At 34.7% G+C, this 13725-nt stretch overlaps 1 protein-coding gene across 5 annotated transcripts in view; it reads right to left on the bottom strand.

The window, feature by feature from the left end:
* Positions 1-12557, bottom strand: part of LOC118201394 (cGMP-dependent protein kinase, isozyme 1-like) — a 259174-nt gene extending 246617 nt beyond the window's left edge. For 2 of the 5 annotated variants that reach the window (XM_085821964.1, XM_085821968.1), the window contains exon 1: positions 10620-12557. In XM_085821964.1, the coding sequence (XP_085678090.1) occupies positions 10620-10844 (225 nt within the window). In that variant the 5' untranslated portion in view covers positions 10845-12557. The remainder of the gene's footprint in view (positions 1-10619) is intronic. The other 3 variants (XM_085821965.1, XM_085821966.1, XM_085821967.1) reach the window with 3 other exon arrangements.
* Between the last annotated feature and the right edge of the window lie 1168 nt (positions 12558-13725).

Raw genomic sequence — 13725 nt, 5'->3', positions numbered from 1 at the left:
AGGTCCCCTGATCTGCTTGGATCACTTTTGGGAAGCCGATACGCCTGAAAATCTGTAAGAAAATATCAATCACAGATGGCGAAAAAATGTTTGTCACCGCAACAGCATCTTGATATTTGGACGGTATACACATAACTGTAATAATATATTTTTTCCAGTCCTTGAAATAGGTATCGAACCAACAGCACCGACATTTATTTTAGTGAATATTTCGGAAATGACTGGTACTAACATCACTGGAGCCTTCTTTTTATCATTTCCCTTCCCAGTGCGCTGACAAGCATCACAGGGTTTTACAAAATCTTCGGTTTCTTTGTAACACTTCGTCCAATAAAAATGCCTAGCCAATCTGTCTTTTTGACACCCAAATGACCAGAAGTTTCTTCGTGGCACAACTTTATAATTGACGGCTTAAGTTTTACATATAACTACAAGCTGTCTTTCAAAGCCCATTTTATCTGTCTTTTTTTTAACTAATATAGCTCTTTTCTTGTCAGACTAAAGTTTTTATTTTTGCATGTACCTTCTTTAACTTCTTGGATGATTTTAGACAGTTCCTTATCAGTAGCTATAAGTTGTGCAACGTCTTTTGAGTCATTGTTTACTAATTTAGTGAGGGCTTCATCTTCCGAATTTAATTTCGGTAATTTAAATCCTTCTTCAAAGGTATCTGTGGATGCTTTATTTTCTTCCTTCATCGCTTCCAAGATCTTCTCTTCCGCTATTTCCCTTTTCTTTTGAGCTCTAGTAGAGACGGCATTAACCTGGTGAGGACGACTATCAGGTTCCTTTCTTTGTTTATTCAACAGTACAAAAGTCCGATATCTTAATAAATACTTTCCTTTGTCAAGTTCATTTCTAATAATGGCAGCCTTAGTTATTACTCGCCCAAGATCGCAATTTAGCTCGTTCTCAGCCAATGGTAAACAGGTTGGATTCAAATCTAATGGCTGTTGCACCCACATATTTTCACCTGTTAGCATTTCCGGCGTGATGTATTTGCGACAAACTATATCAATACTAGCACCTGAATCCCTTAATATAGGAATTTTATGACCATTTACGGAACCCATACTAGTATAAGGTAATAGAAATTTATCCTCTGGTTTTGTACTAATTCTGTTACGATTTAGCAGGAGATTCAGTACTATTCTTAAATTTTGGACATTGGGGTGTTAAATGTTGATAGGATCCCCACTGATAACATTGTGGCGTCTTCCGTGTTTCATATTTATCATCTAAAAGTGGACTTCTAGGTCTATGGAACCAGCTTTGAGAATTAAATCCTGACGACATTTTTTTTTTTTTTAAGTTTTATTTTTATTATCTGAATCGCTTTACTTTGAGTTAGTGCATTGTATCTTTCTTTTGGCCGATCCACTACAGGCCTTTTTGAAAGTTTCAGCGAACGTTTTCATAGGCATCAAGTTTTTCAGCTAACTTTTTAGATGAAATCATCTCTACCCACTCATCAAGAAAATAATCTCGAATTTCAGGAGGAACTCGACGTTTAAGTTAGTCAGTCACCGTCAAATCTAGCAACTGATCAAAAGTCTCAACTCTTATATCAGTCACCTATTCTTTGCAATAATTTTTTTTATTTCATAGTTGAAATCCACCCCTGTGGATTCGGTACACTTTTGATGTTCCATAAATTTCTGAATAAATTTTTCCGGGCTTAGCTTGAACCGTCTTAACAATAAATTCTTCACGTGTCCTATTAAATGAGATACAAATTCTTTTTTATCAATTTGAGCCCATTCTGTTTGCCTTTCAAACAATAGCAAATATAGACTATCTCCTTTCTTGTCATCGAATTTCTGCATAAGGTGACGCAGCTCCGTTTTCGGCCGGGCTTATCCGGTAGTTTGAGACCTTGTCTCTGCTTCAAGTCTTAATCTCTCTAATTCATACAGTTCTTTCCTTGTCCGCTCTTCTGCTTCTTCCTGCCTCCTACGTTCTTCTCTTTCCTCCCTCTCTTTTCGTTCTTGTATTACTGTACCTAAGACTCCTTTGACGAATACTTCATCATAATCTCTGCTTTCGACAGTTTTCTGTTTTAAATAAACTATTTTCAAATCTGCAGTCACATGAACTCCCAGTTCAGCCTTACGAGCTCTTCCTAAGTAAGACATTGTTTCTATGTTTAAAATTAACGAAAATTGTGTTCTTTATACTTCCTCAAAATAGCTCAAATCAAATACTTAAATTAATTTAGGCAACTGAGATGAATATTAAAATAATATCCAATACAGTTGTGGCGACTCGCCTTCTACAACTCAACGCTGCCATAGCAACGAAAAACAAACTAATTTTTATTCTATTGTCATTATTATTAACGATCTGTCTCAAAACTTGTTCTACTATAATTGGTGACCCGTATTTATAACGAATAGCAACCTTCAATGTTGCACGAATATGGAGTTTGTATGTCAAAATTCTGAGCAACAATAAGTTATGCAGTGTGATGAGATGCGAGTAAGACATTTCACCTGTGATTTAAAGGGTTGTGCCGCATTCCGGTGAGTCAACATATTTCTGTCATAATTTTAGTGGATATATGTATCGTCTGTTGAATTTGAGCCGCCAATTTCTCTGATTTCAAGAACCAAGAAACTGTGTCACTATATACATATTGATTATTTTTCTATACATTATTGTGCATATTCTATACATATTATTATTTTTCTATACATTATTGTGCATATTCTATACATATTATTATTTTTCTATACATTATTGTGCATATTCTATACATATTATTATTTTTCTATACATTATTGTGCATATTCTGTACATATTATCATTGTTCATATTTTATTGAGCTAAAATGGTTGGCAACGATGCTGCTTCACAATTGGAGCGAGTGGAAGTTAAGCCACCGCCTTTTTGTCGCCGAGACCCATCTTTATGGTTCATTCAATTGGATGCACAGTTTAAATTGAGTCACATTACTGCCGACGAAACTCAATTTTATACAGCGATCAGCGCGTTAGAATCAGGAGGTACTGCAATCAGCTCGTAAAATAATTCTGAATCCACCGGCGACGGACAAATACAAATCTTTAAAAATAATTCATTTCTGTTTATGAAGAATCCGAGAAGGTTAAAATCAAGCAGCTGTGGCACGATTTACAGTTGGGTGATATGAGACCTTCTCAGTTGCTGTCTAAAATGTCAGAATTAGCCGCCGATAACTTAATGGATAACATTCTTAAAACATTATGTATGAATAAACTTCCATCTAACATGCAAACCATTTTAGCGGCCAGTAGCGAGCCACTTAAAAATCTTTCCGAAATCTCTGAAAAAATTCACGAGCTGGTTATTCCAGCCCAAATACACGCAGTGCAGACTCATGGTCCAGGTATTGTGGCGTTACAGGCTCAAATTGATGATTTGTGCAAACAGATTGCTCAGTTAGTAGCCATCCAAGCTGAAACTTTTCCGCGCAACCACTCGACATCACGTGGCCGAAATACACGTCGTAGCCCACTGAGGAAACGTTATGAAAGCTCTCCTCCGGGTATTTGTTTTTACCACCACAAATTTGGAAACAAGAAAAACAAATGCCGCCCACCTGGTCGTCGTTATAACGACCAGGGAAACGAGAAGGACCGTCGCTCGAAGTCGTGAACGACAGCGGCCGGAATTTTGCACGGCTTTTCGTCATCGATAAGAATTCGGTCTTAAGGTTTCATGTAGACACCGGGGCTGATGTTTCTGTCGTTCCACCACATTTTCACGAACAAAAGCACCTTACCAAGTTACAACGTTATGCAGCAAATGGAACTCCTATTCAAACTTTTGGTGAACGCCTGATATCTGTTGATTTAGGATTGCGCCGGAACTTCCAATGGCCATTTATTTTCTACTGTTTCAAGTCCTATTATTGGCGCTGACTTTTTACAAAAATTTTCTTTGCTTGTCGATCTGAAGAATCGCCGTTTGATAAATTCCGCAACCAACTTAACGTATCCGGGTGTAATTCGCAATAGTCAAGATTTGAGCTTTAACTGGTTTCGGATAACTCCCAATGGCATTAACTTATCAGAGAATTCCCTACAATCACGCGCCCAGTTATGGGTATTTCTGAACCCAAGCACGATGTACTACATTATATTGAAACAACCGGACCTCCAATTGCCTCTAAACCAAGACGCTTACCTCCGGACAAGCTTAAAGCCGCTAAAGTGGAATTTCAATACATGATGGAACAGGGAATTTGCCGTCCTTCAAAAAGTTTATGGGCCAGTACGCTCCATCTAGTTCGGAAAACGAAATGGTAACTGGCGCCTGTGTGGCGATTATCGCCGGTTAAATGCAGCTACAATTCCTAATCGTTACCCAGTCTCGCACATTCAAGACTATATGCAAGTTTTAGAGGGAAAAGCTATTTTTACAACACTTGATCTTGAGCGGGAGTACCACCAAGTTCCCGTTAACCAGCTGATATTCCAAAAACAGCGGTTATTACGCCTTTTCGTGTAATAACTTATTTGAGTTTCCGGTCATGACTTTCGGCTTATGCAATGCTACTCAAACGTTCCAGCGCTTTATGAATCAGGTGTCAATCAGCCTCGACTTTTGTGTACCTTATTTTGATAACGTCTTAACCGCCTCCTCTTCAGAGAAAGAACACCTATCCCATTTGAGTACAGTTTTCGAACGTTTTCAAAGGTACGATGTTAGTCTTAATCCTTCAAAATGCGTTTTTGTCCAACCAAGAGTATCCTTTCTTGGTCATGAAATTTCCGCTGATGGCGTTCGACCTCTTCCAGATAGAGTCACCGCTATCCGCGATATGCTCGAACCATCTACAGTGAAGGACTTAAGATTTCTTGCTATGCTCAATTTTTATCGACGTTTCTTACATCATGCAGTAACCATACAAGCACCTCTAAATTCCTTTTTGTTTGGAAGGAAGAAAAATTATAAACGTGTTATAACCTGGACCACAGAATCTCGCGAAGCGTTGCAAAAATGAAAAAATGATTTAATTTCGGCAACAAATTTACAGTATCCTTCAGCATCTAAACCATTATCATTCTACGTTGGCGCATCAACAACAGGTGCAGGAGCAGCTTTACAACAGAAAAATCAAGAATTATGGAGACTACTTTCATATTTTTCTAAAAAACTCTCACCAGCATAAACCAAATACAGCCATTATGATCGCGAATTATTAGGCTTCCAGCAATCTCAACTTGCAGCCTATGCAGCTGTCACCTGGAAAATCACTTTATTATGATCTTCAAGATTCAAGATTTCGATCTTATGTTCCCTCCGGGTTTCGGCTTGCCATTTTTAGTCAGTTACATCGTCTGTCACATCCTGGCATCAAGGCTTCGAGGAAATTGATACAGCAACGTTTCGTATGGCCTAGCATGCAAAAGGACATAACCAACCGGACACGTTCGTGCTTGGAGTGCCAAAGATCTAAAATTGTCAGACACACCACCAGCCAACTTAAAAATTTTAATTTGCCCTCATCTCGCTTCAATCACTTGCACCTCGACTTGGTCGGGCCATTGCCGCCTTCTAATGGATATTCCTATATTCTTACTTGCATTGATTGATTTAGTCGCTGCCCCGAAGTCGTTCCTTTGGTAGATATTTCAGCTGGTACGGTGGCAAAGGCATTTTACACCGTTCGGATTTCTCGATTCGGAATTCCGGAGCAGATTTCTACTGACCAGGGGCGTCAGTTCGAGTCCCAACTCTTCACGTCACTAACTAAGTATTTGGGCACTTACAAAGTGTGAACCAGCCCCTACCATCCAAGTTCGGGTGGAATTGTGAGAGATTTCATCGCTCCTTAAAACAATCAATTCGATGCCACACTGGGTTACAGTGGACTGATGTGTTACCTACTGTACTTCTAGGTCTTCGATCATCGTTAAAAGAGGGTCAGATGGGATGATTTAAAGCCTTCTCTTGCACCACAATTTTCAGGGCCCCATCAACTGCTAGCTCGAAACGAAAAACATTTAAAATTTTGGTCAACGAAAAAGTCGTCGTTAGTATCGACCGCTTTAAGCCGGCATTTATCTGGACACCAGAAGCCACTGTAGCGAATGCGTCTTCACCATTGCAAATTCTGTCTCAAGATCCCCATCTATCTCCAACGGACTTCAATGCAAGCTGTTCCAAGCCTTCGACAGAAACCACGACATCCGACTTATCAGATGCTACGACAAGAAAACGCTCGGGTCGTCGAGTTCGCATCAAACCAAAGTATTTGTAAGGTATCGTTAGCACTGGAGGGGTTAGTACTGTGGCGACTCGCCTACTACAACTCAACACTGCTATAGCAACGAAAGACAAAATAATTTTTATTCTATTGTTATTATTATTAACGATCTGTCTCAAAAATTGTTCTACTATACAGTAATAAAATAAGACAATTCAATATTAACAGAAAATACTAAACTAGTATCAGTAATATTACGCGCAGTGATGAACTAATAAAATAAGAATACGCACAGTTATTCGATCTCGTGCGGTGCCTCCAAAATAATTAAGACTGTGATACTTCTTTCGCAATATGAAGCAAACTCCATTAATGGAACACAGAAAAAAATATTTTTATTTAACACTCAAAATAGCGACATACAAACCAGAAGAGAAAACGATCATCTAACATTTTTAAAAAAGAGAAAACATTCTTCGTGCGAGAGACATAAGTGGCTCTCGAGCCTACGTTACAAACAGCTTTTTTTTTTTTTTTTTTTCAAATGGTGGCACTTCCTATAACAGCATTGGCCACTACTAGGCCAGAAATGGTCGCCAATTTCATGTGGAGGCATCTAATAGGCGGCCACCATTACCTCCTATAAAGGGACGACAATTTTACATCCATGCCTTCTCCGGGATTCAAACCCGGGCACTTTGGTATCGCAGTCAGGCGACCCTAACCACTATACCATCTGCTCGGCTACAAACATTGCCGTTACATATACATTAAAGTTTATTTATTTTAAATTACAATATTTTAATAACAATACTAAGTTGTTACAGCATCCTCCTCGTATATTTGACGAACGTTTTAGCATTCAAAGCTGCAAAAACTCAGAGAGTAAACAATATCTGATATGCCATTTTATGCCATCTTTTGCCATTTTAAACAGTTCATTTCTTTATTTTTTAGATTATTTGCTTTTACAAGCATAAGTTACTTGTCTGAAAATTTCACTGGCTGAAAATTACAGTCATCACAGCGTCTTGCACGACATCATATCTACTCGTAATTTAAATCTCCAAAAACGGGATGGATTTTTCGATTGACCCAACAGAGACGATTGTATAATATGTTATTTATTTCCGTTCGTCACCAATTTGCGCGTAACATATTAAATTAAAGCAAGGTTTTGACAAACAGAAGAAACGCTTTTGTTGATTTTGTAGAATAAAACAGAAAAACTTATATAGATACAGAATAAAGAGCCGAGTTTTTATACTGTAGGGGAGTGGGCGTGTTTCGAAAGTCAAAACTACTTCACAAAATTTTTCCATTAACTGTTATCCTTGTTATAAAAGCAAATTAAAAAACACTTCCGGGTAGAAATGCTTAAAAAAATTAAATTCAGAAATAAATTTTCAAAGAGGCGCTGTTCGACCCTGTTAAATCAAAATAAATCGTATTAAAGGAAAAACACGTCCCCCCCCCCCCCAAAAAAAAACTATATGTTAAATACAAAATCGTGTAAAAAGATTTTGGATGAAACAAAATTGGGTATATTGCAAGTAACTACAGTCTTAATTCCTACAGCATATTTGTAAATAATTACTATATGTGCAATTATTATTTGTGGTATTGCTCAAAGTTTCATGTTTACACCAATTTACAGCTCGCCAATGATGTTCTGATCAGAATATTACTTAGAGGGAATTAGAGGCAAAAGAAAACCGGTTTTTAACTTATAAGGTATTTTCTCCCTCTTTCCAGTATGTCTTCGTGGTGTAAAGGTATCACATACGGTGCGTATCAAGAGGTCCACGGTTCGAGTCCCGGCGAGAGCAGTGCATATTTTTCCCATCTCCTGCTTCAAAAAAACCTAATGTCTCTACAATCTTGCCAGTTTCGCTTCTCTTATTCTATTATTATTTTCTTTTGTTTGAGCGAAGTCAGATCAGAAGATATTTTTAGGCCTGGAAAAAGTAATCCCATGAATTTATGAAAAAAAGCACTAAGGATTCACTTAATGCATCTTCAGGCTGACTAGCACGTTTTAAGAAATGTCACTATTTCAGGAGGGGTATTTGATAGAAGCAATATTAAGCTTCAGAATCATACATTACAGAACTTGGAAGCTATTTGGTTGGGGAGGGGCAGAAATTCTCAATCAAACGTTTAATACACATGAGACTAATGAAGAAATCAATTCGAAGATCAGTCCTCCATAGAAAAAGTAAGTTTTTGACGGGAACTCATAGTGCATTGTATTTTGTCTTACAGTGAATCTCGCTAAGGCTTGAAATAAAGTTTTAATTTATGGATTGGGGAAAACTGATTTTTGTTAATGTGAAGACACAGAACAATATAATCTGTTATTATGAAGAAACAAGTCTTCCAAACGAAATTTATTTAATTATTATTTTAATTAAAGCCTATTCTAAGTTACAGCATATTTTGTATTTTAGAATATCCAAAAAGGTCATGTTTTCCGGATAAAGGACCATGGATTATCCGTGTTTTCGTTTTGACCAGGTACTAAATAGGTATGTATTATTATAGATAATGAATTTTATTTGCTTAGCTTTGCCGAAATACAAACTAATGAGACATCATAAAAATAACTTCGCTTCTCCTTTTTTAAATAAAAATATAAGCTCCTTCCGTATTATGAAAATTCGATCAAAAATTCAAGTATAAAAAGTATCCATTATTTTCCATACTGGTATTAACTTTTGATGTATTTTTTGTGAGTTTGTACGCGAAAGAGTTTTTTGTAAATACGTACCTGTACGCGTACTTTGAAAAAGAATTATTTGAGGACAATTTTGAAACAGATGTGTAGTAAAAGTTTTTATTTATGAAGATTATATTTTATTTCTTTTTATTTAGTACTGAGTTGAGTTATTATTTTCTCTCACATATACATCGATGACGATATACGTTTATGCTAATGGAGAAATGTCTGAAAAGGAATTTCGCCTCTGCAAGGGAGTAAAAAAAATGAAAACAACATTTAACGTTTGTGCAAAGATTTCTAAAAATATGACTTTAATTGTGAAAGATTATAGTATATATTTAAGAAAATTCTGAAGGATATTTTGAATACCTGTGGGGACTCAAAAATGACTGAAAAAAAAAAGTGAATCTAAGCAGTCAGGCATGCTGTAGTATTTCAGATCTTCCTCATTAGCAACTGCAGTTGACAAACTTCGATCCGGACATTTAAGTAGATTGACATAAAAATAGAGAGATATGACAGATTTAAATAAAGATAAAATCTTTAAAGATAACTCCTCCGCTCGGCCCAGTCTCCGTCGGCTTTCGCAACTTCTCTGGCCGCCTAACATCACTGCGACCACAAATTTGAGCCTTTCACTGACTTCTCTCTTTCTTGCCTCTGGAAAGTATAACTACACTGAGCATGCGTTATTTTTTTACATAAGGGCTGGATATATTCTTTAATTTTTCTCATACAAACTAATGGTTGCTGATTTTCAATTTTATGTCATTGACTGATATTACAGCACATATATTTTTAATACCACCTATCGCGATTTAATAAAAATCCGATCATTAAATGTTATCAAGTCAAAATTACATGAGTATTATGATTAATTAGAAATTATTCGCAGTGAGAGTTGGAAATTATATTAATTATAAGGATTATTATTATTATATTAATTATAAAGATTATTATTATTATTATATTAATTATAGTGAAATTATAATAATATAATTTATTAATTAGAAATTATAATATTTGTAGTGGTTACGAATTAACTTCAGTTTTATTCCTGGAACAAAATCATTTCATCAAAGTCATTTCTGCATAAACATAGTCAACTGTAATAAAAATAAACGACTCAAAAATATTTTTACTTTAATTGCTTTTAGCATTTTTTATATATCAAAACACTTTTCATCATTGATACACTTCACAATTCTTGCCTTGCTGTGTTAAATATATTCTTACCTATGCTACACAAAATCCTGGGTGCCTGGGTTCTTACCTATGCTTACACAAAATCATTCCCAATAAGCCGAAAATCTCATTAACTCAAATGTAGATTACTCGAAATTGTGTATGCTCCCTTCAGTTTTGGCTAATCAAAGTTAGTTATATCTGACTTCAGAAACATCGTTTATTAATTGCACTAACGGTGCAAATTTTCAAAGAAACAGACAGAAACAGCTCTCACAAACAAAGGCAAATTATCAGATGACTTCAAGAATTATTGCTGTGGGAGTATAATGTAACATAATATACGCTAAACAAGGAAAAATGTAATTTTAAACGTTTTTGAATAAAACATGAACGCTTATGTTTTGCTAAAAGAGAGAAAATTATTAATATAAATTATGCTTACATAAATATAATTGCATTAAATGATTCTCTTCAAAATCATAGGCAGTCTTGATTAAAACAGAATAAATTTCTTACCTTCAATTTGTGAACTTCTCTGAGGAGAGAATCTATCCTCTTGTCCCTTGACAGTAACTCTTTTTTTAGATCAGACACTTGAGCTTCAGCTTCTCTAAGAAGCGCTTCTAAATTACTGGCTCGTTCTTCTAATTCCCTGACCCGCAGGTCCATCTCAAAAGAATCAGTCTCCGAGTCCTTTTTCGTCTCCGAACGGCATAAGATAAAGCTCGCTCCGTTACCCATGCTTTGGTTCAGTTGTTCAGAGGAGTGCGCTAATTTTAGTTTCTTTTTTCGTCTCTTTTTAGTTTTTCCTTCCTAGATGTTATAATGCCTCCGGAATTTATTTCATTTTGCCATTGTGCTTTGTAAAAATATCGTAATAAACCAAAACATCAGCATTGTAGAATAAACATATCTCTTCCGGATTGAAAAAGCAGGCGATAGTGCAGTGGAAGTTTCCTTGAATCAAAATCTTGTCTAAGGCGATACAGCATTTCATTCGAATTTCTGATAAAAGAAACAGTCTCTTCAGTTACTATATTTACAGATGCAGTTCAGCGTACTTTAGAAAACGTTCAGTTAAATGGGTTATAAATCTAATTCTAAATTCTTTAATTGTGCATTATTTTTGTATTTTATCCTTTTTTTATATTTGTAACAACAAATATTTAATTCAGTAAAATGCGAAATCAAAGTTTTTTTAAGCTATTACTTAAAAATAACTTCTAAAAAGGGCAAAGTTTTAAAATTGTTCATTTCATATAAAATTGCAGTAAAAACTCAACCACGAGAAAAGTAAAAGAAACTTTTTATTATTTTGACCATTTAAAATGCATTTTATCTCATAGCAAATTTAATATTTAAACGAAATAAAAGAAAATTTTACAATTACTCTAGAGTCAAATCTAATGTAACAAACTCCATTAGAAGTGAAGAATAATGTATGTTTAACTGAAAATAGTTTTTATTTCTGATAAAGTATTATTTACACAAAGGAAATTTTTAGTTTTTCAGAAACGAATATTCTTTTATGCTTAATTTTAAAAAAATTCGTCAGGTTTTTAATCAGAAATTTAGAAGTGATTGCGGATATTTTGCATTTTTAATTTACAGATTTTTAAAATGCCAAACTAAATTTCTTCGCCAGTGTAGTTAATATGTTATATTTCGGCTATTATTAGCTAATGAATTCTCTTTCATATGTTAAAAGTATAGCAATAAAAATTCGAATTTCATAAAAATTAACAATTTTTTACTAATCATAAATCAAAAGATCGAAATAAATGTTAAACTTTGGAACTTTTATTTTGTTTTTTAATGTACTTAATAACACTGAGCTTCTGTGCATAATTTACAGCAAGTAGCAATATTTGTAATCTTTAATAAATTCCTTAATATTTGTTTCATTAACTTTAATTATTCATTTTTTTTAATGTTTTTTCTTTAAAAGAGGTTCAAATATTAAAGTCAGCATTTTTTACAATTAGATTCATCTAGCTTCTTACTGTTCGTTAATTAGTTTCGTAGGAATATAAATTTTAAAAATCCGAGAAGAAAAGTTTTAAATTCCTTTTTTTTCCCTTATGTTTTAAACTAGAAGGCCTAAAATGGCAATAACAAAAACATATAGCTCTAATGTCACCTACAAAATTATTAACTTGCTGCGAAAATTTTTTACGTTCCGTTCACATAATGAAACGCCGTTGCTTTCACTTGCCTGTAAACTATCTGCAGACGAAAATGTTTTTTAAATCCATGCATGTAAACGAATATTCTTTCAAGAAACACTTCAAACTTTTCGAAGAAAAAGTAAACTTCTTCCCCAGTAATAACTCGGAACGATGATAATTACGATAGAGACAGCATTGTTCCACATATCGTCTGCTTTCAAGAAGAAACAAACCGAAGCAACAAATGAATCTTTCAGTCTGCGCTGCGTTTCATCCAAGTTCTGTTTTTAAGTTACGTCTCTTGAGAGAAACGGGACAGGTTGAAAGTTTCTTCACGCTTACCAAAGCGCCATCTGGCGCTACTCTGTTAATTTTACTCTATTCTATATTTATATCATCCAGAATTTTATGCGGAAATAATGCAAATTCCACTTTCGCAGAAAAGCTGCATTTAAATATCGTTTAATATAAATACATATTCATAGATCCCTTAAAAAGGCAGTAAAACTAAAACCTTATTTCAAAATGTGTAAAAAGGTCTTAAGTAAACAAATAAGAGAAATACTGCCCTACAGCATATTAGTGATAATTAATTGCTATAAATTAAAATAATGATAAATGTCTATTACAAAACTGAAAAAACATTGTTTCAAAATTAGAATAAGTTTCTAATATTGCTTCATGATGATTACAGTGGTTTATTATTCAAAATAATCTGATCTTGCCCCTTCTCCACCCCCTTCTCTCCTAAAGAACGAAAAAAAATATTTACACTAATATGATTCAAATATGTTGTTAAAACGGTTTTGCATGAATTCAAATCTAGTAATACAACGCTAATAACATAACAAAGTAAAGTTCCCTCACAATGTAAAGTCTTTATATTTCAATATTTCAAGCAAAACGATGAGCGTAAAATTCCACTTCAAGTACTTTTAATAAGAGTAGTTTTGATAACTTTTGTTTCTCACACTTATTCCTCACTTCCTTGTTTTAGGAGTTTATTTTATCAATTATTTGTATTCAAGCAAAGTATTATTATGCACATACAACTTACTGGCAATTAAGCAGTTGAAAATGTTTATCTCCTTTTAGAAACACTCGGTATATTTTTTTAAAGCAGGCAAGATGAAAACTATGCAACGCCTTCACCAGGAATCTCACCGCGGACCTCTCAATTACGCGCTGAGCGTGCAGACCACTACACCACGAAGGCTCGCTAAGAAGGCGGGAGAAATACCTTATATCCTCTTGCACGTAATAAAAATACAGATAATGAAAATCTGATTTAATACTGATCTTATTGTGATGTAAATTATGGTAAGAGATTGCAACAATCTTTTTAAGGAAAATAACTTTGGGGATTATTAAAAAAATTAAGAAATTAGACGCAAAAAGTTAGTACAAATAAACAAATAATCACTGACTGCAGTTCCGCTGCACCTCAGCTAAAC

This window comes from Stegodyphus dumicola, chromosome 8 (genome assembly GCF_044657685.1).
Source record: "Stegodyphus dumicola isolate Sdum_Otavi_A_Nest chromosome 8, ASM4465768v1".
NCBI lineage: Eukaryota > Metazoa > Arthropoda > Arachnida > Araneae > Eresidae > Stegodyphus > Stegodyphus dumicola.
This window is presented reverse-complemented; position numbering and strand designations above follow the sequence as displayed.